This window comes from Nomascus leucogenys, chromosome 1a (genome assembly GCF_006542625.1).
Source record: "Nomascus leucogenys isolate Asia chromosome 1a, Asia_NLE_v1, whole genome shotgun sequence".
Classification (NCBI taxonomy): domain Eukaryota; kingdom Metazoa; phylum Chordata; class Mammalia; order Primates; family Hylobatidae; genus Nomascus; species Nomascus leucogenys.
In genome coordinates, this window is record NC_044381.1 from 42,323,318 (window position 1) to 42,351,069 (window position 27,752).

General features: G+C 46.7%; 1 protein-coding gene across 2 annotated transcripts in view; it reads left to right on the forward strand.

Moving 5' to 3' along the window:
- The first annotated feature begins 379 nt into the window (after nt 1-379).
- The window catches only part of ROR2 (receptor tyrosine kinase like orphan receptor 2), a 224,481-nt gene continuing 197,108 nt past the window's right edge, over nt 380-27,752 (forward strand). The window contains exon 1 of one of the 2 annotated variants that reach the window (XM_030805855.1): nt 380-736. In XM_030805855.1, coding sequence (XP_030661715.1) covers nt 640-736 — 97 coding nt within the window. In that variant the 5' untranslated portion in view covers nt 380-639. The remainder of the gene's footprint in view (nt 737-27,752) is intronic. The other variant, XM_003279519.4, reaches the window with a different exon arrangement.

A 27,752-nucleotide genomic window follows, 5' to 3' on the forward strand; every position in this document is an offset into this window, starting at 1 on the left:
CTGTTGTCTGGGACTGGGTGGCTCTCAGATTTGTCCCGGTGCGCAGTGCAGCCCGGAGTTACCGATTTGTGACCTAGATCCCCGTGTCTCGCCCCCGAAAGTCGGGGGCAACCGCTCTGGGCGCCTCTCCTTAGTAGGCAGACCCGCCGAACTCCGGCCGACGCCCCCAAGGCGCCACCTTTGTGTTCAAGCGTTCCCAGGCGCAGGCCCGAGGGCGGGCGCAGGAGACAGGTCCGGGGCCCCTGCTGCAGCCCCCGCTTCTTGGGTCCCGCCCGCCGCCCGCGCGTTCCCCCGGCAGGGGGCGCCGGCGCAGGCCTCGCTCTGCCCATCGGGGCGGGCGAGCGGGGACCCTGCCTCCTGCGCGCTCGCCGGCGGTCCGGCCCCCGCGCTCGTCCTGGCGGCCGGCGGGACGCCCCAGCCCGCGCCAAGGAACCTCCCCAGCCAGCCCTCGCCGCGGCCGGAGCCGAGCAGCGCATCCGGGCCCCGAGAAGAGGACGACGACGAGGTCCTCGAAGTGGACCCGTTTGCGAAGCGCCAGGGAGAAGGAGGAGCGGACGCGCCGCAGAAAGGGGTGGTGGCGCCCGACCCCGCGCCCCGGCCCGAAGCTCCGAGGGCTGCCCGGCCCCCACTGCCTGCGGCATGGCCTGGGGCTCGGCGCTCCCGCGGCGGTCGCTGCTGTGCATCCCAGCCGTCTGGGCGGCCGCCGCGCTTCTGCTCTCGGTGTCCCGGACTTCAGGTAGGATCTGGCGCTCCCGCTTGTGCGCAGACGGTGGCTCACGGCTCGCTTGGCTAGCCCTTCCGCCGCCACTCCGCTCCCGGCCGCCGCGCCGGCGCCCATGCTCCTGAACGAGGGGCGCCAGGCAGGGCCATTCGCGCCGCGCCCGGCGCCGCTCCCGGCCAGCACCCCGGACCCCCTCGGGCTGGTTACAATAAGCCGCGCTCTGGGGACGCCTAAGTATTTCCAGAGGCTGGGGGCGGGCGGCGGCGGCTGGGAGCCTCTCGCTGGCGCTTTCTGAGGGTCGCGAGTGGGAGTGCGAGTGTGAATGTGAGTGCGCGCCCTGGGTCCGGGACCCGAGTCCGCAGATGTGCCCCGAAGGTCCCAGGACCCGGTCTTCCTCCCGGAGGCCTTCCTCCTTCAAGGGCACACGGCCCCGAGTGTCCCCCGTCTGTCTCGGAGCGTCCCCCCACCCCCAGGGCGGCCTGATGCCTGGCGGAATCCTGGGTTGGACGTGGCCCCGGAGAAGCGGCTCTTGGGGCGGGGGTGGGGGCGCCGGCGGCTCCCGGGTCTTGACTTTCCCAGCCCGCGGGCCGCTTGATGGAAACGGGCTCTTTGGCTTCCCTTTTGTTGGTCCCTGAAACCTCCTTTCCCCCACCGCTCTGGGGTGGCCGAAGTGGCCTGTGATCTGGAATGAAATGGTTTGTGACTGGGATCGCGGGTCCCTGAGCGGCGGGGGCCCGGCAGCCTTCTGGCCGCGCCGGGGGACCCCGGGACCCGTAGGAGGCTGGCGGCGGGAGGGGCGGGGCCTGGCTCCTAGGTGGGTTTCCTCCAGGGGCCTCACTTCCCCCGAGTTCCTGCGCGGCTTCGGCTGCTTGGACCCGGGGCGCAGACGAACGGCCGGGAGGTTCGGAAGTGCAGCTTGGGACCTGCCTAGGTTGCCTGGAGGAGGCGGCGTTCGCCCTCGCGGTGCAGACTCCGGGAGCACCTCCGGCCCGCGCGCCTCCGGCGGGATTCTCGGCACCCTGCGGGGGTGGAGGAGGGCGGGTGGGGCCTTCAGGCCCAGGAGCGCCAGAGATATATGGGGTTCGCCTGAAGCCCCCGAAATGTGTGAGACGTTCCTTACTAGTAAATGGGCTTCAGTATCCCCCCTCCCTGCATTCCTGCAGGAAGGTGAGAATCGGGACAGTAGCAGGCTGGGAGACGCTCTGCTTTTCCTGCGTCCTGCTGGGAGCTGCGCGCTCCAGGTATCCTGGCCTGCCGCCCTAGCCGGCCCAAGGTACGCGAGTCGGAAAGGCTGCGCAGTCTTTCTTGGGGGGAGTGTTTTGTTTTAAGCAGATGTTGATTACGTCAGACATTCCTAATTACTTGATTTGGGAAGGGAGCTTGCGTTTATCTCATTGTCCATTAAAGCATAAACTGCTCAGAGTGCACGATAAAATAAGTAAACCACATTTTAAGTTGGTATCCATCACTGAAGATCTCTGTCGATTTCTGCAACCCCTCCCCCAAGAATCTCCCAGGAGATCCCTTTGCTGGGGGAGAGGGGTGGCGGGAAGGCAGCTTAAACACGTCGCCGCCCGACGTGCAGTTGGGCGGCCTTTGCTGGTCACCCTGCGGTTAATTGTCCTGCAAAAACTCTGCCTTGCAGACAGTGAGGGTTGAGCGCAGCCTTTGAGGGGCGGTGCTGTGGTGGGGGTTTATAGATGGGGTAATGAGGAAAGCATGATGGGTACGTTGCTTCAGCCAAGGTGGTTGTAACAGGAAAGTTCCTTGAGTTTTAGGTGAAGGAATTTAAACACTGTCATAGTTTCCAGTGAATGTACAAACGTCTTATATGAACAAAGCAGTCGGGGTCGTTTTCTTTAATTTTTGAACCCTGTTCTTTTTCTAGTGAAATACTCATAATCTTTATAGGAGAGGGCATAGGATAGAATTCTTTTCGTTCTGCACGGCTAGGTTAACAAAATCAAAAGAGTATGATAATCTTTATTCAAAATAATAATAAAATTATATGATTACAGGAGATTTGAGTGTTTGGGATCTTTTCTGCTGTGAAAAGAGGAGTCCCTGTTGAGTGTGTTTTATCCACAAAATAATTTATTACGTAAAACCATTTAAGGGTTTTTCTAAAAGGATTTGTAAGTTCTTATTCCACATTTTAATAGCCAGACTGTTTCCTCTGATGATAAATACTGATTTGGGACTATATACCAATCTTAGGCAGGGTAGGTGGGGACGATGGAGCATTAGGGTCCCCCCAGCCCCCATTTTTGGCAGTGTAATGTTTACTTTTGGCCCAGATCCCTGGAGTGACGGTGGTAATAAATAATGATAGTGATCCGTCTAGAAGAAATCCATCGAGAAGAAAATAAATGGAAACATCTTGAATAAGAAGACTTTGTGGAAAAAGAAAAGTTTTTATGGATGTAGTAAGGCAACATATTTTTCTTATTATGGCTGTGTACCAAGCACAGAGCTACACATTTGAAATTTTTCAGTATAATTGTGAGATCCAGCTTAACTCTCATGTCCACTTCATGAAGCATGTCACCCTGAAAATCTGAACACCGTGGACCCTATGTGACACTCAGTGTAACTGAGAGGGCTCTGGAAAGCGAAGCTGAACTTTTAATTAGTAAAGCAAATCATGGAAAACTGACAGGTCTGCTTTATACTTTATATGTTAAAAAGCAACATGGGTTTTAAAATGTGCATTTTCCAGGGGTAGTTTTTGGTGACTGCAGATTTTTAACGCAATGTTAAACAACATTTTTATTTTTATTGTGAAACTTTTATTGTTTAGTCAAAGTGCTGCTGTAATTGGTGTTTGTATGTCTCTCTATTACGTGTGGTTTGCAGTGAATCACTTGTTGCCCCTTAAACCGTTAGCCTGGATTTAACCTCCAAGAGATTAAATCTGGCAGAGTCTGAATTTTACACTGCTCTTTTCTTTGGAAGCTCTTCTGAAATCAGTGGAATAGAAATGCAGGGGTAGGAACAGCTCATCTGACAGGTGGGGAAGATTAATCCCCTTTAGAAAGGTTTCAGCTGGAGGACTGGCACTCCTTTAAAATGCATTCCCTGAGAAGCCAGGATGGGAAAAGTTATCATTATTGAAATGAGAACTGGATGTGAAGGACTTGAGCTCCCTAATCTGCAGGACCTGGCTAGTCTGTTGTACTGCTGGAAATTTGTGTGCTCTTTGTAATCCTTTCCCTTGGAGAGTTCTAATTATATAATTCCACATTGTAGTCAGGGAAAAGAAAGTTAACCCTACAAAGTGTTACTCCTTCCCAGGGTTTATAACCATCTTCTAAAATGGTTCCTTGATGAGAGGCCGTTCCTTTTGGTGTTTATCTGGTCCATTCCCTGGGAACCTGGAGGGGACACTGTGAAGGACTCCCTCCTCCTCCTCTTCCACCCCCCATTATAGTCTTGTGGTTTCCACGTGGTGAAGGGCTGCACAGCCCAATTTTGGGTTTACCTTGAGGTGCCTCCCTGGGGGCTCCTCGGGGCGGGCTCTTCCTTGCACCTGGCCATCAGTTGTGACTCCGTACATTGTCATTAGGATATTTCCTTTTTGGGAGCCTCGTGGTGACCACTAAGTGGACCCCATGAATGCCAAGCATGTAAAGTTTCAAAGTAAAGAAACCAGGGAGCTTTGTTTTGCAGTGGAAGCATTGCTAGTTAGGTCTGGATTTTTATTGGTTGCACCCCAGCTGCATGGCCAATAGCAATTTCATGAAGGAACTTGGGCTGAAAGGACTGGCTTTGAAAACATTCCTTCTCAGTGACCCTTTGGACTCTTAGGTTCTGCTTTGCCCAACGACACCACCATAACACTGTTGAGGCTTTCAGTGGGTAGTGTGGGCTTCTTGAGTTTTGAAAGTAAAAATCCAAGCAACAAGAGGCGCTCCAGTGCATTAATTATAGCTGCAACTGGCCGGGGTTTTGCAGCAGCCGCCTTTTTCTAGCATGTATTTATTTGGTTTTGTTGAGGAGCTTGCCAAGTTGGAAACGAGGGCGGGACAGCTTTGCTTGCGTGTGCAGTTGTCATAAAATATGTCTGGGGTGTAATCTGTTTAAAATCATATTCGTAGAATGGCCAAAGAATTGTTGAACAAACAGTGTTGGGAATTTTCATAAAGCTTTTACAAAATAGGGAATTTTATTGGTGTGGTTTGCAGTGTTTTTGGGATTTCTGTGGGTGTTTTCTTTTTAAGTCCTATCTCTGAAAGAAGCAAAAAACTCAAAAGCTAAAGGGAAGGAAATAATTACAGAAAAATGTAGCTTAATTCTACTAAGTAGCTTGGTCCTCTGGAAATCCTTAAGTTCTAGTGGGAAGTGGTGTATATGTCTTTAATTGTCGTCGCTGGAATGAGCTTCAGTAAGCACTCTGTCACTTTCTAGATGTTATCAGAGGAGAATGTGGCGGCTGCTTCAGGTCCTCCTGGAGTGGGGGAGGGTTCCCCTAAATCCCAAATGCACCCAGCCTAATGGTTTCCACACCCTCCTGGAGGGATAGTTAACACAATGGGCAGTTAAATTAAGGAAACGTTTAGGCCTGAACTCCTCATTGTAGGCTTGTGCTATGGAATACAGTAGCCACCAGGCACACACAGCTATATAAGTTAAAATTAATTAAAATTAAAAGAAATTAAAGATTCACTTCCTCCCCTTCACTGGCTTCATTTCAGGTGTCAGTAGCCACAAATTGCTATGCAAAAATGTTGTTGGGATTTTAGTAGAGGTTGCATTGAATCGGTAGATAGATTTGAGTAGTATTAACTTTTTTATTTTTATTTTTTTGAGTTAAGGTCTTGCTCTGTCACCCAGGCTGGAGTGCAGTGGTGCAAACACGGCTCACTACCTCTGGCCTTAACCTCCTGGGCTCAGACTCTACCTCCTGGGCTCAAGTTATCCTCCCATCTTAGCCTCTCAAGTAGCTGGAACCACAGGCACGCGATACCATGCCTGGCTAATTCTTTGATTTTTTTCGTAGAGACGGAGATCCAGCTGTGTAGCCCAGGCTGGTCTTGAACTCCTGGGCTGAAGGGATTCCCCACCCCCACCCCAGTCCTGGGATCGTAGGCATGAGCCACCTCGCTGGCCATCATCTTAACAGTATTGTCTTCCTGTCCATAAACACAGGATGTCTTAACATTTATTTAGACCTTTCATTTCTTTCAGCAATGTTTTTTAGTTTTCAGTGTATGAGTCTTTTGCCTCAAGTTAAATCTATTCCTGAGTATTTTATTCTTTTCGAGCTGTTGTAATTGGAATTGTATTTTTTAAATTTCCTTTTCACACTGCCCACTGTTAGTGCACAGAAATGTAACATTTTTGTGTGTTGATTTTCTAACCTGCAAGCTTGTGGAATTTGCTTATTAGCTCAAATAGCATTTTTGTAGCTCTTATTCTGTATGTAAGGTCATATCATCTACAAATAGGCATAATTTTACTTCTTCCTTTACAATTTGGATGCCTTTTATTATTTTTGGTCTTGCCTAATTGCTCAGCCTGGAGCTTTCAGTACAGTCATGGGCCAAATGATGTTTTCAGATGATGGACACATCTGTATGACAGTGGTCCCATAAGATAACACTACTGTATATGACTGTGCCTTTTATATGGTTAGATACACAAATGCTTCCCATCCTGTTACAGTTGCCTACAGTATTCAGTACAGCCACATGCTGTACAGGTTTGTTGTAGCCTAGGAGAAGTAGGCTACACCACATAGCCTAGGTGTGCAGTTTGTGTGAGGGACACTCTATGATGTTCATATGATGATGAAATTGCCCAGGGACACATTTCCCAGAACGTATCATCATCGTTGAGCAACGCATGACTGTACTGTGTTGAATAGAAGAGGTGAAAATGGACATTCTTGTTCCTGATCTTGGAGGAAAAGCTTTCAATCTTTTAACATTGAGTGTGATGTTTGCTAGGGGCTTGTTATATATGGCTTTTACTATGTTGAGGTGGTTTCCTTTCTATTAGTTTATTCTAATTTTTTGGTATATTTTTGACTTTTAGAACATGCTAACATTCTACAAGTTCAAAAAATAAATCACTAAGCATAGCAGGAAACTAGAATTGAATACAAACAAGCACATAAATGCAAATGTGTTGCAAAAGAGTAACATGACTACACAGATGGGGGAAAAGAAACTGTAATGTTGGACTCAGTGCTTTGACAGTGCATTCTCAGCCTACAGGAGAAACAACAACCTGAAAGCAAAACTGGCACCCTTCTTAGTAGGTTTGATTTTCATAGTGGTGTGGGTATATCCATTCTGAAATGACTTTGTGTGAATTGTGAGATTAGACAGATGAGAAGTGTGTTAATAGTGTTGTAGCCAGGGTGCTCACTGAGGAAGGAGGGAGATACAAGGATGGAATAGGGGAAGGCAAGGAAGAATCTGGAGGGGTTGAATTGGAATTGGAGGTATCAGTGTAACTCATGATTTCATTTATATATATATATTTGGTATATATTATGTTAAATTATGAACCGTAATTTGTAAAACATACTCTACACGTAACAGTTATTTCTTAGCACCTCATTAGCAGTGAGCTTTCTTAGTGCCCAGATGTTGGTTTCTCAATACTGTTACATCTTAAAGGAGCTAGAGAACCTTGGAGAAATGACTGATTATGGGACGGGGACAGGGAAAAATACACAATAAGCCTGAAACATGTTCTTGTGTTAGAATGCAAGTGAGTGGTGAAAAGTGGTGGGGGCATGGCAGATGTACTCAGGGGCCAACTTGAAGGAGTTCCAGCCAAGTCTGGGACCATTTAGGCATCAGAATAAATAAAGACAAGCATGGATTATACAAGGAACAAAATAGGCATCCAGGACTCACCATTGATAATAAGTACGTAACTACACGTATGAGTTTCCTAGGCCTGCTGTAACAAAATGCCATAAACGGGGTGATCTAAAAACGAGAAATGTATTCTCCCACAGTTTCAGAGGCTAGAAGTCCAAAATCAAGGTGGCGGCAGGGCCACGATCCCTCCTAGGGCTCTAGGGGACAAAACTTTTTTGCCTCTTTTAGTTCCTGGTGGCTCATGGTGCTCTTGGTTTGGGGCTATATCACTTTGACTTCTATCACCATTTTCACATGACCTTTTATTGTAAGTACACCTGTGATTGGATTTAGGGACCACTGTAAATACAGGATGATTTAATCTCATGTTCCTTATTACTGCTGGAAAGACTATTTCCAAATAAGGTCACTTTCTGAGCTTCTGGGTGGATGGGGAAACACTAATTTACTACAAAACCTAAGTGAGAGGGGTGGGGAAGAGAGAGCACTTCCTAGAGCAAAGTGCCAACTGATAAATGGGAGGCGAGTTGGGAATATCACATTTTACAGCAATAACTGTACGGATTGATTTGGGCAGGCGTCATGAATGAGTGCTAAACTCATTAAAGAAGACATGTTTGATGAGGAGCAGGAAATGTTCGTGTTCTCAAAGGATTTCCCCACAGATTCCTTGTTGGCAAGGGGACAGTTACTAACTGTAGACTGGCGAGATTTGCATCCCAATACCTGGGTGGTCCAGGTTAACACCACAGATTTGGGCAGATGGATGCCATCCTTCCCAAGAGCATACATCATTTAGGTTGCTTTCCATCTGGGGAAGAGAGTCTGATTATGAGCAAAAATCAGCAAACCAAATGGAGGGACATTCTATGAAACAATGGTCTGTAGCACAAATTGTCGATGACATGAGAGATGAAACAGGGCAGGCCAGGTCCAGCTTGAAGAAGACCACGGGGCCAGGCGCGGTGGCTCATGCCTGTAATCCCAGCACTTTGGGAGGCTGAGGCCAGCGGATCACAAGGTCAGGAGTTCAAGACCAGCCTGGCCAACATGGTGAAACCTCGTCCTCACTAAAAATACAAAAGTTAGCTGGGTGTGGTGACGTGTGCCTGTAATCCCAGCTACTAGGGAGGCTGAGGCAGGAGAATCACTTGAACCTGGGAGATGGAGGCTGCAGTGAGCTGACATTGTGCCACTACACTCCAGCCTGGGCAACAGAGCAACACTCTGTCTCAAAAATGAAATAAAATTGAAATGAAATGAAATAAATGAAATGAAATGAAATAATGAAATGAAATGAAATAATGAAATGAAATGATGAAATGAAATGATGAATTGAAATGAAATAATGAAATGAAATGAAAAAAAAATACCACAGGGACAAGGCAGTCCAGTGCATGTGCTGGCCCTGACCATGTGCTGGAGGGAAAAACATGCTGTCGTGGATACTAATGGAACCACTGAGGAAATTGGAAGGTGGGCATAAGTTATTTAAACATGTTGTCAGACTTGTCTTTCCTGAGTTTAATTGTGCAGAGGTAGTGTAAGAGGATGTCTGTACTCATAGGACATACAAGCTGCCGTGTTAAAGGATAAAGGGGCTTGATGTCTGCAGCCTACTATTGTCATCTCAGACCATCATAAAGCCCATGGGGCAAGAGTGACACATTAGTGAACCTGGGCAAAGAGTAGAGGGGAGTTTCATGCACCATTCTTGCAACTTCTCTGTAAAGGTGAAATGGTTTCAAAGTAAAGAATTAAGGCCGGGCACGGTGGCTCACGCCTGTAATCCTAGCACTTTGGGAGGGTGAGGCGGGGGGATCACGAGGTCAGCAGATCGAGACCATCTTGGCTAACACGGTGAAACCCCGTCTCTACTAAAAATACAAAAAATTAGCCTGGCACGCTGGCAGGCGCCTGTAGTCCCAGCTACTAGGGAGGCTGAGGCAGGAGACTGGCGTGAACCCAGGAGGCAGAGCTTGCAGTGAGCTGAGATAGCGCCATTGCAGTCCGGCCTGGGTGAAAGAGTGAGACTCCATCTCAAAAAAAAAAAAAAAAAAAGAATTAAAAATGTTAAATTCTAACAATGGATGGCTGAAGCCAGTGCAATGAACAATGGAGTTTAGCACATGCTGTTAAAAGAAAGACTCAAGGCCCGGCGTGGTGGTGGCTCACGCCTGTAATCCCAGCACTTTGGGAGGCTCAGGAGGGCGAATCACCTGAGGTCAGGGGTTCAAGACCAGCCTGTGCAACATGGTGAAACCCTGTCTCTACTAAAAATACAAAAATTAGCTGGGCGTGGGGGCTGGGTGCCTGTAATCCCAACTACTCGGGAGGCTGAGACAGGAGGATCACTTGGACCCAGGAAGCAGAGGTCACAGTGAGCCGAGATCGAGCCACTGCACTCCAGCCTGGGCGACAGAGCAAGACTCTGTCTCAAGAAAAAAAAAAAAAGAATCGCACAGTTATGATTTTATTGGAAATGGTGTCACAGGGACTGAGGATGGATGTGATCCAGGTGCTTTTGAGGCCAGACAGCATTTCACTGAAGGGACTGAAAATCTCTGTCTTTGTCTAGATTCTTGATTGCCCCAAGTTTTCTGATTTTTCTTTCTTAATTAAGATTTTTATTATAGAAAACTTCCAACATACATAAAATTAGACGACTGCAGTGAACCGCTGTATATTTTTCACTCAGCTTCAGCAGTTACCACGTTCATTTTGTTTCATTTCCCCCGGACTACTTAACAGACCCCAGACAGCGTTAATTGTTTACCTGAAAATACTTCAGCATGAATGGTAAGAACTGTTTTTTTCACACCATCTCAATACTGTTATCAAGGAGCCCTGGTGTTATCTGATACCCAGCCCTGCTGGAAATGGCCTTTCACACTTGATTTGCGCACAGCGGGGCTGAGTTGCAATGAATGCAGCTGTGCTCTGGGGTTCCCGTGGGCTTGGAAGCTCCCAATTCCAGAAGGTGTTGCTTCCCTGCATCACACAGGCTATGGCGCTCTGGGTGCAGAGCCCAGGAACCTGGGCTTGGAGTGGCACTGAGTCTCTCTTGGACATCTTTGTACAGGTGAGTGTGGGGTAGGGCCCGGAGATTCAGGCCACTAGGCATCTGCTGAGCCTTGTTTAATCCAGCCCTTCCCAGTCCTGTTCATTCTGGAACCCTCTGTTGGTGGGTGCTCTTCTTACCACCTCCTTCAGCACAGCCTGTTGCATGGACCATTCTCCATTGTACTCAGAATACTGGCTTTATGAAAACAAATGTAGTATTAATGCGTAGAAAGGAAAGAGGAGGCACTTTCACTTCCAGGTGTTTACTGCCCCCTTCTTTTTTCCAATAACAAACACAAAATACTCAATTTTCTCCTTCTCGGTGTGGAGGCTTTGACATCCCACTGTGGGATGGAGAGATGGCCTTTACCACAGAGAGAACAGATGAGGGATCAACATCCAGAGTACGTAAAAGAATTCACAAGATAGTGAGAAAAAGATGAACGCCCCAGTTAAACGAGGGACAAAAGGTACAGTCAGGCAGTTTGCAGAAGAACAAATACAAAAGGCCACAAACTTGTGAAAAGTGTGGCCTTATTAGGATTCAAGAAAATGCAGATTATAAAACAGTTATCCCAAGCTCTTTGACTCATTGGATCACTGAATTCAGAAGTGGGTAATAAGGAGCATGAAAACCATGATGCGGGAGCATGGCATTAATGGTGCAGGACTGGCCACGGGTAGGGCCATTTGGCATTACTTGTTAACATTTAATTTTTTTTTTTTTTTTTTTTGAGACAGTCTCGCTTTGTCGCCAGGGTGGAGTGCAGTGGCGCAATCTTGGCTCACTGCAACCTCTGCCTCCCGGGTTCAGGCAATTCTCCTGCCTCAGCCTCCCGAGTAGCTGGGACTACAGGCACGTGCCACCACCCCTGGCTCATTTTTTGTATTTTTAGTAGAGACGGGGTCTCACCATGTTGGCCAGGATGGTCCAGATCTCCTGATCTTGTGATCCACCCACCTTGGCCTCCCACAGTGCTGGAATTACAGGCGTGAGCCACTGCGCCTGGCCACTTGTTAACATTTAAAATGCACATACTTCATGGCCCGCTCTAAGGAAATACTTTTGCTCTTCCTTGCAGCACCATTTGCAGGAGTGAAACATGGAAACATCTATGTGTCTTTTAATGGGAGCCAAATAAATGGTGCTAATTCTCGACTGTGGGTTATTCTACAAATGCAAGTCAATATGGAGATCTATCGATGCGAATAGAGGAAGATTTCAAAGAAAAGATTCTGAGTGGGGAGAATGATACAGAAGGAGAGATGTGTACTTACCTATTTAAAAACTCTCGCCTTCCTCCTCTCATTTCTGTGGAGATACCAATCTCTAGAATAAGATCCCCTTTTTGAGACGAAGTCTCGCTCTGTTGCCCAGGCTGGAGTGCCGTGGCACAATCATAGCTCACTGTAGCCTCCACCTCCTGGGCTCAAGTGATCCTCCTGCCTCACCCTCCCACATAGCTAAGATTATAGGTGTGCGCATCACATCTGGCTCACATTTGTTTTCTTTTTGAGTTGGAGTGTCGCTCTGTCACACAGGCTGGAGTGCGGTGGTGCAATCTCAGGGTTTACTGTAACCTCCACCTCCTAGGTTCAAGCTGATTCTTCTGCCTCAGCCTCCCGAGTAGCTGGGATTAGCTACCAACATCTGGTTGACTAAAAAGAAATTTTTTGTAACAGAAAGAGTCTCACTATGTTGTTCACATTGGTCTCCAACTCCCAGACTCAAGAGATCCCTCCTCTTTGGCCTCCCAAAGTGTTGGGATTAGAGGTGTGCCACTGTGACTGGCCTGGAATAAGATCTTAAAATACCCAAATATTAGACTAAGTCAGGGGTCAGCCTGGAGGAGATGAGGGGGTTGGTCAAAGGTGTTGTCCTATTTTAGCTGAAGTTGTTTATTTACTTATTTATTCTAACAAGGAAGCTGCTCTCAAGTGTCATTAATAGAATTCAGGCTGGGCACGATGGCCCTTGCCTGTAATCCCAGCACTTTAGGAGGCTGAGGTGGGAGGGTCACTTGCAGTCAGGAGTTGGAGACCAGCCTGGGCAACATAGCAAGACCCTGTTTCTACAAAAATAAAAATGAAAAACTAGCCGGGCATGGTGGTGCACGCCTGTAGTCCCAACTACTCAGGAGGTTAAGACAGGAGGATCACTTGAGCCCAGGAGTTCAAGGCTGTAGTGAGCGCTATGATCATTGCACTCCAGGCTGGGTGACAGAGCAAAACTCAGTCTCAAAGAAAGATAAAAAGACTCAGGGTCTTTTTTGCATTGTCCCTCCTGTGCTGGTGATCACTTTGTTGAATCCTTTCTTGAAGCTCCTGGGGAAGACATTTCTCTCTATAAATTGGGACAAGTGAGTCGGGCTGCTGCAGTGAGGGCCTCTTTTCCTTCATCTCCCTCCTTGCTTTGTAAGAATTCTTTGTCTGGCTCTGACCAGAGGAGAAGGTGAGGAAGAAGGTGGGAAGTCAGCTTATTGAGTAGGCTGTGGCATTCATATGTGAGTTGGGGCGTCTGGATCTCTGGATCTGGGGGGCGTCCTGTGAGCTGTTAGAGAAATGGGAGTTTGGAGTTGTCAGAAACTCATCTCGTCGTCTGGGTTTGCAGACTCCCCACCAGGGGAGTCTCTGCGCTTTACAAATATTTGATCCACATTCCATTTTGAGCATATTTAACATTTTAAAAATGATCATGAAAGCCTCCACTCAAGTTTGCTTCCTGCCAGACCAACAGTGCGTCCACAGGCGCCTCTGGGTCAGCTTGTTTTAACGCAGACTGAAGCAGCCGTCTCTGTTTAATTCTATAATCCTGAGTTTGCACTGTGAGCTCTTGAAAAAATACTTTAGCTTGTGTTACTGGCAGCAAAAAATCATAATTTTCTTGATGATTCTGAAACTAAAGCAGAAGATGGGAAATCTAAAAGGATGTTGAGTTGGAAAGAAGATTAGATCTGCTTCCTAAACTTGCAGTTTCAAGTTTTTATGGCCATGATAATGGAGGCTCAGGGTGCCCACTTACTGAATTTTTAACAGAGAATATCGCACTGTTATTGGTTGAATTGCTCAAAAGAAGTTATGTTGAAGTCCTAACTCCCAGTACCTCAGAATGTAACCTTATTTGGAGAAAGAGTCTTTACAGAGGTGATAATTTAAAATGAGGTCTTTATGGTGGGCTATAATCCAATGTGACTGGTGTCCTTGAGGGTCAATTTGGCCACAGGCCAGCTTACATGGGCAGATGATATGCAAGGTGACTGAAGATAAGAGACCACGGGCAGACGACACTCAGCTTATGGACAGCCTAGGACCCTCAGAAGGAACCAACCCTGCCAACTCCTGGCCTCCAGAGCTGTGAGACAACAAATTCTTGTTGTTTAAGCTGCCCAGTTTGTGGTGCTTAGTTACGGCAGCCCTAGGAGGCTAACACACGCATCCACCCATAAGTGCCTGTGGATCAAGTGCGGCTCACTATTGATTTTACTTTTTGGGTTTCTGCCTAAGAATTAATTTGAAAAAAAGGGTTCTACTGCTAAACTATTGCTGAGCCTCGGGAAGTGGGGTAGTGGTGGTGAGCTGCCTGGCCCTGGCCTTCAGCGCTGGTCAATGCTGCGGTCAGGAGTTGGGGGCACAGACTCATGAGGCCAGTCCTGGCTGGAGGTGGTGGGTGCTTTGTGGAGTAGCTGGGGCTGCGGTCTGCGTGTTCAGCTCTTGTCATCCCTGAACTTGGCCAGCCCCTTGGGCATATGGGGCACCTCTGTGCATCCTGTCCTGTGTCCAAGGCCTTCTCTCTGGGGGTCATTGCTAGGCTGCCCATCTGTCTCCATCACCTCCCTCCAGCTATTGGCCCGGAGAAGAGTCCTGAGCCGTGTCACTTGTGGGCTGTGCTTGGGGTGCATGATTTCTGCAGCGGGGCATCCCAGATGTCAGAGCAGATGAGGCAGCTCTCCGGGGGTGGGTGCTGGTAGAAAGACAGCCTGCCCCCAGGGCCAGGCCCCCTGATGGCAGGCGCCTAGTGCTGCCCGTCCTTGGGACTTTGTTTCTCTTACAGGGACCTGGGCAAAAACAAAAAAGCCAACAAAAGCAAACATCCTCATGGCGGCTGGGATTGTGGGGCTGTCAGCAAGTGTGATTTATGCGGGACCTGGAAGCCCTTTGAAGTAGGAGGCAAAGTGGATGCCCCTGGTCTCCTGGGGAGGCTGTGGTAGGACCAAATGGAGGAAGGAGCTGCCGTCCCCGCCCTGGGAGGGTGTGTCAGGGCGCCCTCTCACTTTTGTCCCATCTCCAAAGCACAGGGGTAGGCCCTGAAGCAGTAGACAGAAAAAGAGGTGAGCTGTGTTTGCTCCTCCAGCTTTTGTGGGGCCCCCAGGGCAGGGGCAGGGGTGCTTGGCCAGCTGGCTGCTCCTCTGAGGTTTCCTGGTGCGCGGCAGCCAAGTCGCGTTGAGTGCCGGAGGTGGGGTATCCATGGAGCGGTGCGAGGAGGAGATTCGCAATGAGCATATTTGGGGGTGTCAGTGTGGACCCAGGTGGCTGCCAGGGACTTGGGACTGGAAGATGACTTTTCACAGATGGATCCTAGTGGATGCTTTAGATTGAAATGAGATGCAGAATTCTGTCTTCTGATTGTATTAACAGTGCTGTCAAGAACATAATTATGTAAGATTCAACCAGCTTTCTTGACATGTCAGTTTTCCTTCACCATTTGCAAAATTTAGTGTGTCACCATTTTAGTTTGGAAATCTTATTTTGGAAATAAAATGTCATTATCACTTTCTTTTGAAAGGAAACTCCATTGTTTTGCAAGGCAGAGCTCTGACACAATTACGTCTAATTAGTGAAGTGTTGTATATGTTTTCAGAGTTCAAATAAGGTTCACATACCCTTTTTTGTTGTTGTTGTTGCTGTTTTCTAAACTCTGAGCTCATTTCTTTTCTTTCTTTTTAAGAAAATAATAATTTTGAAAATAACTAAGTCAAGTTTCTTACAGTTGACCAACCACACATTTCTGTGTGCCCTAAAAACTCAGCTGTTTAAAAATAAAGCAAAATGAAAAAGAAAGAACAAAAGCCAAATGAGGGTATACGTTGAACTACTCAGGATTAAGTTTAAACAAATGCTTTTCATAATTGCTGTCTTCCCTAGCCAGAAACTAAGGCCTGCTGTGTGCTTTGGGTGTGTGGGTGGGTGGGTTGCTGGGGGAAGGGTCCTTGTAATATTCAGGGAGTTTTGGCTGGGGCCAATTATTTGTTCATAATTCTAAGTATTTAAACAATACTACGTATTTTCTGTCTTTTATGGAGGCAGATACCTCTTAAGCGGCCCCTCCTGGTGCTGGGGTATGATCAAAAGGGACTTCTGTAAGTTTTCACTGGACTGCTTTAATTTTTTATCAGAACAGTGTATTTAGTACTTGATTAAGTTAACAAGAAAAAACCAAAACCAAACATCTAGTAACACATGTTGATGATTTGAAAAAGAAACCAAAACTGAGAAGGGTGTGATTGAAGAGCACCTCCCACTTCTCCCTTTTCACTCGCCCTCCGCATCCATAAACACACCAAACCGACTTGGTGCTTCATTCCTGACGTTTTCTGTGCACATCTCCTTGTCTGTGCTTCTCCTTTATTTATTTTTAAAAATTCTGGTAAAATTCGCATAACATAAAATGAATCATGGTAAAGTGAACAATTCAATGTCTTTTAATCCACTTTTATTGTTACTTGACCATCCCTACCATCCAGTTCATTTTCATCACCCCCAAAGGAAATCCTCTACCCATTAACCATCACTCCCCATTTCCACGTCCCCGCCTTTTTCCTAGCCTCTGGCAACCGCTAATCTACTTTCTCTCCCTGTGGATTTGCCTATTCTGGAAATTTTATGTAAATGGAGTCATGCAGTATGTGGCCTTTTGTGTCTGGCTTCTTTCACTTAGCATAATGTTTTCAAGGTTCATCCACATTGCTCCATTCTTTCTTTGTTTTTATACACAGTGAGATCTACCATACATACTGAGGTTTGCTGTTTTCACCTAATGATAGTTCTCGTAAGTCTTTCTGTATTAGTACATGCCAGGCTACCTCATTTTTAAAAACCATTGCTAATATCTGTCGTTTATGTATACATTGCTAGTATCTGTCATTAAAACAATTTGCTGATAGCTTTCATTTGGAATTTATTTCACTGGTCTCCTGTGGATGTATACTTCTGATTTTTAGCTATTACATGAAACAGGTCTGCAGTGAACATCTGTAAACATATTTTTTTTCACTCTGTGAGTATCTGTAGAGCCAATTTCCAGTCCAATACTTTGTGCAAAGTATTATATTTTTTGAGACAGTCTGGCTCTGTCGCCCAGGCTGGAGTGCAGTAGCGCAATCTCGGCTCACTGCAACCTCCGCCTCCCGGGTTCAAGCGATTCTTCTGCCTCAGCCTCCTGAGTAGCTGGGATCACAGGCACGTGCCACCATGCCCGGCTAATTTTTTTTTGTATTTTTAGTAGAGACGGGGTTTGACTGTGTTAGTCAGGATAGTCTTGATATTCTGACCTCATGATCCGCCTGCCTCGGCCTTCCAAAGTGCTGAGATTACAGGCGTTAGCCACTGTGCTTGGCCTATGTTTAAATTTTTGATACTGTCTACAAAATTGTTTTCCCAGAAGGTGGCAGCAATTTATTGTCCCAGTAATGATGCATAAACTTTTTGGGTTTTTCTAGGCCTAGCAACATTGGAAATCATCTGGCATTTTCATCTTAAGAAGTATGAAAAATAGAAATTCCATATTAATTCTATATGTTGACATTTTAACAATTGTCCACCAGGCCAACTGTCCTTATAAGTGATTTGTGTTTCTTTTTTCTGGCAAATAAGTGTTCACTTTCTCTACAGTTGTTCTCAATTGCCTCTCTGGTTTCTACAACTATTTCTTTTTTCTTTTCTTTTTTTTTTTGCAACAGTCTCGCTCAGTTGCCCAGGCTGGAGTGCAATGGCGCCATCTTGGCTCACTGCAACCTCTGCATCCCTGGTTCAAGTGATTCCCCTGCCTCAGCCTCCCAAGTAGCTGGGATTACAGGCATGCACCACCACACCCGCTAATTTTTTTTTTTTTGTATTTTTAGTAGAGACGGGGTTTTGCCATGTTGGCCAGCCTGGTCATGAATATAAGACTATTTCTAAGAATATTTAGCCATGTACCAGATTCTATGAACATGTTTTTTTCCTCACGTTCTCCTTTGACTTTTTTTTATGATATTTGTTTTCATGCAGTAAGTCTTAATTTTTATGGAGTCAAATTAAGCCAGCTTTTGTTTTATATATTTTGAGTTTTGAGTCATATATTAGAATCTCTTTGCCATTCTAAGCTTGTTTTTAAAAAATTATGCTGTTTTGGCCAGGCGCAGTGGCTCATGCTTGTAATCCCAGCACTTTGGGAGGCTGAGGTGGGCGGATCATGAGGTCAGGAGATGGAGACCACGGTGAAACCCCATCTCTACTAAAAATACAAAAAAATTAGCCGGGCATGGTGGCGGGCGCCAGTAGTCCCAGCTACTCGGAGAGGCTGAGGCAGGAGAATGGCGTGAACCCGGGAGGCGGAGCTTGCAGTGAGCCGAGATTGCGCCACTGCACTCCAGCCTGGGTGACAGAGCGAGACTCCGTCTCAAAAAAAAAAAAAAAAATTATGCTGTTTCGGGTAGGTTCTTAATGATCTTTTTTTTGTGTGTATGGTTAAATCTTTGGTTCACATGCAGTTTAGATCCAGCTTTATTTTCCTCAGAAAAATGAATTGTCCTGAAATTCTTCATTGCATAATGAATTCCTTATCAAAGATTTTAAAAGCAGCTCTCTCTTTTTCTGGGTATTAAAATCCCATGATAGATTGGTGTTATGTCTGGAAAATTCAGGTTTTATCTCACTTTTAATTACCATAGCTTTCTAATATTTGATAGGACTCTTTACTCATTGTTCCCAGAACTTTATTGGCTAGTCTCACTTATTTTTCTAAATAAACTTTAGAATAATTTTATTATAAGTAAGGCAAGTTCTTAAGGCTATAAATTGTCCCATGAGTGTAGCTTTAGCTACAGCTTTTATGTTGTGTTCATGTTGCATAATGTTTTTAGTATTGTTCTTTTCCAAATAGCCTGTCATCTCAATTTTATTTCTTCTGCAAGACAAGTTAAGAAGAAATTTTCATACTTGTAGGGAGTTATTTTGTGGTTTTATTGCATTTTGTGTAGATAGTGTGATCTGCTATGTTCTGGTTTTAGGGAATTTGATTTTTTTTAAATGGCTTAAAATTTGGTTATTAAGTGGGACCTTAGATATAATCTCAGTTAAGAGCAACTTCATTGATAATACAGTTTAGTTTTTCTGTATCTTCACTTACACTTTTGTCTTCTTTTTTTTTTTTTTTTTTTTTTTTTTTTGAGACAGAGTCTTGCTCTGTCACCCAGGCTGGAGTGCAGTGGCGCGATCTCAGCTCACTGCAAGCTCTGCCTCCCAGGTTCACGCCATTCTCCTGCCTCAGCCTCCCTGGTAGCTGGGACTATAGGCGCCTACCACCACGCCTGGCTAATTTTTTCTATTTTTAATAGAGACGGGGTTTCACCGTGTTAGCTAGGATGGTCTCGATCTCCTGACCTCGTGATCCACCCGCCGCGGCCTCCCAAAGTGCTGGGATTATAGGCGTGAGCCACCGTGCCCAGCCCACTTTTGTCTTCTTTATCTGCCCTAAGTAGAGAGAAAAGTTGAAGGTATCCTAAGCCATTATTTTGGTCTGTTTCTCTGATTTTGCTTCAGATTTTTTGTTGTGCTTTTGGACACTGGGATGTCTCTTACATATATTCATGACAGAGCCTTACTGAGAATTCTACCCTTAAGCATTTTAAAGTGTCCCATTTACTTCTAATTAAGGAGTGTATGACATTAATATTACGGTTCTTCCTTATTTGTGACTTGCCTGGTACATTGTTGCTATTTAAAAATTTTCTATCTTCTAGTTGTTTGGATTCAGACAGATTTTAAATATAACAAATAGTTTTAGTTGGGTTTTAATCCTATTTTTTTCTTCTTGATATTCATTTTCCCTTAGTTACACTTACTGAGATAACATATTTGACCTCATTTCTGTTACATTTGAGGGACCATAGTTTCTATTTTTAGTGCCTCCTTTTTTCTCCCTTTTGTTTGTTTTCTTTGATTTTTATGTAAAATATCTGTCCAAATCCAAGTGATTAGAAGGTAAAAAAGTGGAAAGAAAGGCAATGATTTACCAGGGGAATACTATGAACTTTTGAGATTCAGCAACTTCACCAGTTCATGCTCTGATAATGACCAGCCCATATCCATTCTTCTCGGGAATTAGGTCTTCAGTCTGCAAATTAAGTCTTGCTTTATTTTGGCTTCGTTTTCATCCATTAAACGTTTGAATCCATGTGTTTCTGTTTGCTGTATTCTGTTTTTCAGGAACACCGCTTATAGGTGTGTTGTATCTCAGCTGTCTGTAGCCAGCAGTTCTGTCCTTTCTCTTTGACTTCCCCTGACACAGTGATTTGTCAATCTTGCCCCCATGATGAAATCACTTTTGCAGCTTTACATTCCTCTGGCATGTGTTAGAAACAAGTGCTCAGTGCCACAAAGAAAAACCAGCACTTAAATAGGAAGTTTCTCAGCAAGGCACATTTACTTCTGCAGAAGGGTGCTGCTTGCGTTTGTCACGCTTGCAAGGGCACACCGAACAAAGGAGAGAAGGGGTTTTTATCCCTAACGCAGCTTCTGTTTCTGTGTCCTTCTCCTCTTGGCTGTGGTCAGACCACACAATCTAAGCTGATCCCAACTGGCTGAGACTTAAACTTTTCCAAGCAGGGTAAATGTGTGGAAAGAAGGGGAAAGTAGGAGTAGTTTACAATTTGTGACTAAGAAGTTGAGTCTTTGTTTCTAGCAGTTTGTGCAGCAAAGGCGGGAAGCGTCCTTAGCAGAACAAGAAAGAACAAGAACCTTTGAAAAGGAACTGATTGTTTCCAGCGCGTGGGACCTAGGTCTGTATAAAAGCTTCCAGGTGACTCTAATGTGTGGCTAGAGTTGAGAATCTCTGCTTTTCACTGGAGCTGTAAAAAATATAGTGGCTGGGTTGGTTTCCTCCTGCCTATGATTTCAATTGTCTGGGGTGCAGCTTGGGTGCCCAGATTTTTTTTTACAGCTTGCAGTTAAAACTAGGGTGCAGTAGGGGTTGAGCAGCCACTGCAGTAGGACACAGATCTGTGGATGAAAACAAAGGCAGCACATTTTCTTGGCCTTTCCTTCATCTTTGCTCTCTGTGTTCAATGATGTGGGAGTCAGGTCCCGGGGAAAACTCTGTGGTACTCAGGATCTTGCACGCCCCTGGCCTTAGCACCCAGGAAGCCACTTGAGGTAGTGACCGTCCTCTTCCTGGGGTTTATGAAGGTGTGTTTTGGCTTTTGGTGCCCACCCTTGATTTGTTTGACCTTTCTGGGTGGTTTAGAGTTGAGGCTCCTTTGGGTTTTCTTGGACTTGGAGCAGTGTGAAGTGACTTTGCTCTGTCCTCTGTCATTGGGAGCCACCTGCATGGGTGTTGGAATGTCTTTGGGTCATAAGTTGAATTGAAGAGAATGCCCGTGGGGACCAGAGGCAAATTCTGGTGCTGGTTCTTTTGTGTCTCTAAACATGACTTGTTCTGGAGGTGTTGCCTCAGTCTCTTGATGGGATAGAACATTGGCTGTGTGGGATGGAACCCCCTCTCAATGGGTTACACCTTGATGCACTTGTCTTATGCTCTGTGAAGCTGTGAGGGCGTCCGTGCTGACCACTGGCCTCATCTCGAAGATGCCATGCCTTTGCAGTGCTTTTAAATTTTCCTCTGTGGCTGCAGTAACGTTTTGCAAAGTGGATTTTACTGTGCCCCCTCCCTTGAGTTCCTTCACAGAATGAAAAAGCCTCCAGGGTGGGCACATTTGGAAACTGGTGCAGCCTGTTTTACAAAAACCTGCTTTGTATTTTCTAACGTAATGTTTCTCAAACATATTTGATCATAGCGCTCTTTTATTTTGGGGACTGTGTTAGGGGAAATATGCGTGTGGAGGTTTACAGTTTCTGAATCTGTGGAACCACAAAAAGCCAAATTGTGTTCCCATGCAGGCACAAAGCCACAGTGCCCACGCTTCCTTGCTCGACAGCATGAACCCTGCCTTCTGCAGAGAAGAGCAGTGATACTGTGCAGGCATGGCTGGTTTTCTTGCCAGTCTTTCTATTCAACACCTGTAGCAGAATAAGTAGGATAATTGACGTGATGGCTTTTCAACATTCAGTCCTGATATTTATTGAACTAGTGAGGTAGATGAAGAAAGTCCAGGGTGCACATTTTCTCCTGTGGAGCTTGCATGATTGACACCACTGAACGGGGGTCCTCCACTTACTATCGTGGGGGTTCTTCAGAAGCACTCCTCAGCATGTGATTCGTGCCAGGATCTGCCCTGCTTTTTAGATGAATTATTTTTAGATGAATTATGTCATTTAGTCTTTGAAACAGTCTGTGAGGGGAGGTGCTGTTTGTCCCTTTTACAGATGAGGAAACTGAGGTAGAGAGAGGCAGCATGCCTTGCCCAGCATTATGTCCCCAGAATGGCGAATCTGGATTCATCTGGGGCAGTTTGGCTTTCCAAGGCTGTGCTCTCCCATGAGAAGCCCACAGTCTGCTCCTTTCCTTGCCCAGGGTCAACGGTGAGCCCACATCAGAGTGGTGTACCTTACTTTCTTTATGTGGCCACCAGGGCACAGTCCCACACCGTGGTGGGTGGCGTCCCAGTGATGGTGCCAGAGGGATTTTACATGGAAAGATTTTGTTACTTACATTTCCCAAGAGAAGGGTACCCACCACGCCACTCAGGGCCTCAAGGGCAGCAGCAGGTTGGGGTGGGAGGCAGAGCGGCAGTGAGGGGATTGGGAAATACAAGGCAGGGGGGAACAATTCCGGATAGGCTGGCGTGACTCTTGTTGGCAGGCTTTGAGGCCTGGGGGTGGGGACCGTTCCTGGGTGTCTGGTGCCTGGTGCCTGCCCCGGGGTCACATAGGGCCAGGAAGTTGGCTTGGTGTGTGAATGTAATGCAGAAGGTGGTGGCAGGTGAGTGTGATGCAGGAGGTGGCGGGAAGTGGGGCTCTAGGGTGATTGGTTTGCATAAGAAAGGCGAGCTCCCAGTGGGCCCTTTGCTGTCTCTAGGATTTACCAGGCTTGGGAAGGGCAGTCTCTAGCTAGTGGGGCCACAAATGCAGGAGCATCAAGGATATAGAAAATAAAATATAGTTGATACAATTGACCCTGTGATGAATGAATGCCAAGTAGACAATTATAGAATCTACAGGCTGGGCACGGTGGCTCACGCCTGTAATCCTAGCACTTTGAGAGGCTGAGGAGGGTGGATTGCCTGAGCTCAGGAGTTCAAGACCAGCCTGGGCAACATGGTGAAACCCTGTCTCTACTAAAATACAAAAAATTAGCCAAGTGTGGTGGCATGCACCTGTAATCCCAGCTACTCGGGAGGCTGAGGCAGGAGAATTGCTTGAACCTGGGAGGTGGAGGTTGCAGTGAGCTGACATCGCACCACTGCACTCCAACCTGGGTGACAGAGAGAGACTCCGTCTAAAAAAAAAAAAGAATCTGGAAAACACAGAGCCAGCCACAGAGGGCACAGAGATAGGGTACGGAGGTAGCAAATGGAGGTGGTGAATGGAGGTGGGGCATGGAGGTGGTCCTCGGACTTTTTTCTCCCCTGGTCCCCCTTCAGGGTCCTCTGGCTTTGGAGTTTATGTAGGGGGTTTAGTTCTTCCTGCAGTGAGTGGGTCAGCAAGGACTTTTCTTGCAGGCAGACTGTGAAGTCACACTTACCTGTGTAATGGTTTGGGGATTCGGATGAACTTCCAAAAGCCGCTGAGGGTGGTGACCACCAAGTGACCTTAAGATCCTGTTTTTTGGGGGAGCTGTGGGTCTCTGGCCTGGAGAGTGTGACCTCTAACCCAGCTGTGTCCAGGACGCAGTTTGGGTCTTGAAAGACTTATGGTCTGAAAAAGATCACTTTGCTCTGGTGGGCTGAGTCAGGCCCATGAAATGGGGCAAAAGAGCACCGTTTTACCAAATTTAATGACATAACACTTCTTATAAAAAACGTGTTATTTTTTTCTTTTAAAATTTTGGTATTAAAATACACAAAACATAAAATGTGCCGTCTTAACTGGTTTTGAGCATACAGTTCAGCGGCGTCAAGGACATTCACGTTGCTGTACAGCCATCACCACCTCACTACCGTCCGTCTCCAGAACTATTTCATCTTCCCAAACAGAAGCTCTGTCCCCATGAAACACTACCTCTTTATTCCCCGCTCCCGAGTCCCTGGCAACCCCCACTCTCCTTTCTGTCTCTATATATTTGACTACGCTGGGGAACTCGTATGAGTGGACTCATACAGTGTTTGTCCTTTGTGCCTGGCCTGTTTCACTGAGCGTGATTTCTTCAGGGTTCACCCAGACATAATACTCTTGATCTATTATAGAAGGTAGGTGGATTTCTACATCTGGCTACAGTGATTGGAGTTTAAAAAATGTACCCTATGTTTATATGTTTCAAATCCTGTTGCAAGGATAAATATAGGATGTCTTTTTTTTTTTTGGGATGGAGTCACTCTGTCGCCGAGGCTGGAGTGCAGTGGCATGATCTTGGCTCACTGCAACCTCCACCTCTCGGATTCAAGCAACTCTCCAGCCTCAGCCTCCTGAGTAGCTGGGATTACAGGCATGTGCCACCACGCCCAGCTAATTTTTGTATTTTTTAATAGAGATGGGATTTCACCATGTTAGCCAGGATGGTCTCGATCTCCTGACCTTGTGATCCACCCGCCTCTGCCTCCCAAAGTGCTGGGATTACAGGCGTGAGCCACCGCACCGGCCTAATTTTTGTATTTTTTAGTAGAGACAGGGTTTTGCCATGTTGGCCAGGCTGGTCTTGAACTCCTGACCTCAGGTGATCCATCTGCCTCGGCTTCCCAGAGTTCTGGGATTACAGGCGTGAGCCACCGTGCCCGGCCTAGGATGTCTTCTTAAGTGTGCTTGCAAGTCATGCGGGAGAAATTACGCAGAGTGCGTGGAAGCCAAGTGACTTGTTTCTCACCAGGAGGAAACCCCATCTCTGAGGTCAGTTGGTGGCTTCTCTACTCAGGTATCTGTTGAACCCAGAGTGGTGTCACACCTCAGGATCGGTCCCCCAAATTCTGTGCAATGAAAGGGTAGAGTGAGCGAGTTTTCATCTCTCTGGCTTTCTGGCAAGCACTCTTGACATAGGATTGCTGTTACTCTGTATTTGAGTTCCTATGGATTATCCATCTGTAGGTTTTCTGCCATCCAAGAAACTTAAGTGTGTGCATGTATTTGGGGTTGGAGAATAAGGACGACGAGGGCATTGGGAATTGGGGCTTGTGTGGAGGTAAGTCGTAAGTTTGAGAAGAAATGGGTGCATGTGCCAGGCACCAAAACAAGTGCATATGCATGACACACACACACACACACACACACACACACACACACGCAGCTGACAGCATTGTCAGGGGTGTGGACCTGTGAGCTCACTTATGCTGAGCAAGGACAGAGCTTGCCGGGCTGGGGGCTGGGTCTTGTGGGCTTGGGCTGAGCTATTGGGAAGGCTGAAGGCTGTATCTTGGGGGAAGTGCGTTCTTGAGAGCTGTGTAAGTTAATGTGTATGAGATGAGCAGATGGTTGGTGTCATGAGGGTGTCCTCTTCTAGAAGACCAGGGCCCTACAGCGATGGTTCTCTCAGTGGGGTCTCTGGACCACTGGCATCAGCATTACCTGGGAGCTTGTTAAAAATGCAAATATGGTCAGGTGCAGTGGTTCACACCTGTAATCTCAGCACTTTTGGGAGAGGCCAAGATGGGAGGATTACTGAGCCCAGGAGTTTGAGACCAGCCTGGGCAACACAGTGGGATCCTATCTCTACAAATAATAATAATAATAATAATAATAATAATAATAATAATAAATAGCCAGGCGTGGTGGCTCGTACCTGTGATCCCGGCTACTTGGGAGGCTGAAGTGAGAGGATCGCTTGAGCCTGGGAGGTTGAGGCTGCAGTGAGGTATGATTGTGCCACTGCATTCCAGCGTGGATGACAGAGCTAGACCCTGTGTCAAACAAACAAAACAAAAAAAGCAAACTCTTGGGCCTGCCCCACGTCTGTTGATCAGAATTTTTTTTTGTTTTTTTGAGATGGATTCTTGCTCTGTCGCCCAGGCTAGAGCGCAGTGGCGCGCTCTTGGTTCACTGCAAGCTCCACCTCCCGGGTTCACGCCATTCTCCTGCCTCAGCCTTCCGAGTAGCTGGGACTACAGGCACCCGCCACCACGCCTGGCTAATTTTTTGTATTTTTAGTAGAGACGGGGTTTCACCGTGTTAGCCAGGATGGTCTCGATCTTCTGACCTCGTGATCCTCTCAAAGTGCTGGGATTACAGGCGTGAGCCACCGCGCCCGGCCTGAATCAGAAATTTTGAGCTGAACTCAGCAATCTGTGCCTCTCTAATGCACGTAAAAGTTGAGATCCACTGGCTGTGATTCCTGTAGAGGGCCTGGGACAGGAGGAGGCAGGCAGAAGCCACTAGCCTTGAAGCTGCCTGTCACTCCACCACAAGGGACTGAGACCCGATGGACACCTTCCTCCAGTCCTCCCCTTGCCTCTCTCCACCGCAGGGACTAGGAGAGATGGCCGGGCAGTCCCCAGCGTGACCACAGGATGCCTGATGTTGGGAGTGGGGACAAAGGATAGGAAAAGGGCTGGGCAACAGGTGGGATTACCTACCATGGAGGACAAAGACCTCGCCCCCAAGTGTCCCTCCCATTCGTGGAGTACCAGCTCAGTTCTCCTCAGTGCAGACAGGCAGCAGAGCAGCAGCTTGGGGAGAGCAGGAAAGAATCAGCTGCCAGTGTTGTAGCGGAGATGGATTTCAGGGTCTGATGAAGGGTCCAAGTCTGGACTGCAATTGGGATGCATGAGAACATCCTCAAAACCCTGGAATAGGAAGGCACCTATGTGCCCTGATTCCTCCTTGGCTGTCATTCCAGGAGCCACACAGGACAGTTGACCCAACACTTCTGCCACCTGAAGAACGACACCTGCATTCCTCCATCTCTGGGACCACCGAGGAACTCAGGGAGCTCAGAATCTCTCAGATCAAAAAGATACTGAGTCATTGGATAGCCATGCCATCCTGAAAACGGCCTTCTTTCTGTGTACATTATTTGCAACAAGCAACAAGTTTATAAGCACTTTGATAAAATTGTATGTGAGTGTTAAAATATTAAAGTCGGTGTGTCAACTTGAAATAAATGATGAGGTATTGATTAGTACTAAAGGAAAAATACAGTATTTGTGGTCCTGTTATGGTTTAGGTATGAATTTTAAAAAGAAAGCCTTTGTTCAGATTTTTGCACATTTCCTCAGCCCTTGGTCTCCAGAGTTTGTTTTGCTTGTCAAGTCTTAAATTAGCCACTTGCAAATTTCCTTACCTTGGATATTTCCGGATATAGGAGGATGCCCAGGGTGTGCATTGTTCTGTAGCTGTACTGTCCAACAGATAGCCACTAATCACATGTGGCTATTTAATTGAAGTTAACTCAGACTGAATAAAATTACTTAAGTGCTCAGTTGCCACATACCACATGTGGCTGCAGGCCACACTGGACAGTGGAGAGAGAGACCCTCTCCCTCTCCACAGCAAGTTGGGCAGTGCTGCTTTATACTGCCTCATCCCCAGCATTTTGGCCAATCATAAGTACTTTCTGAGCACCTGCTCTGTGCCTAGGGACTGCTAACTTGTTAGCTTATTGAATAAAATACACTGGGCATCTTCTCTGTCCAGGTGATCACTGAATTCCTTGGCATAGCTACTTAGTAGCGTAACAGACATCTATTCTTTGGCACGAGGGAGAGGCTTTATGTATGTGAAGATGGAATGGAGCTGTATTGGGCAGGATATTATGCAATGGGGAGTGGGGAGGTCATGCCCAGCAGAAGTGAGGCAGGGTAAGTGTTGGAGGACGGTGCTTGGAGAGGCAGGCT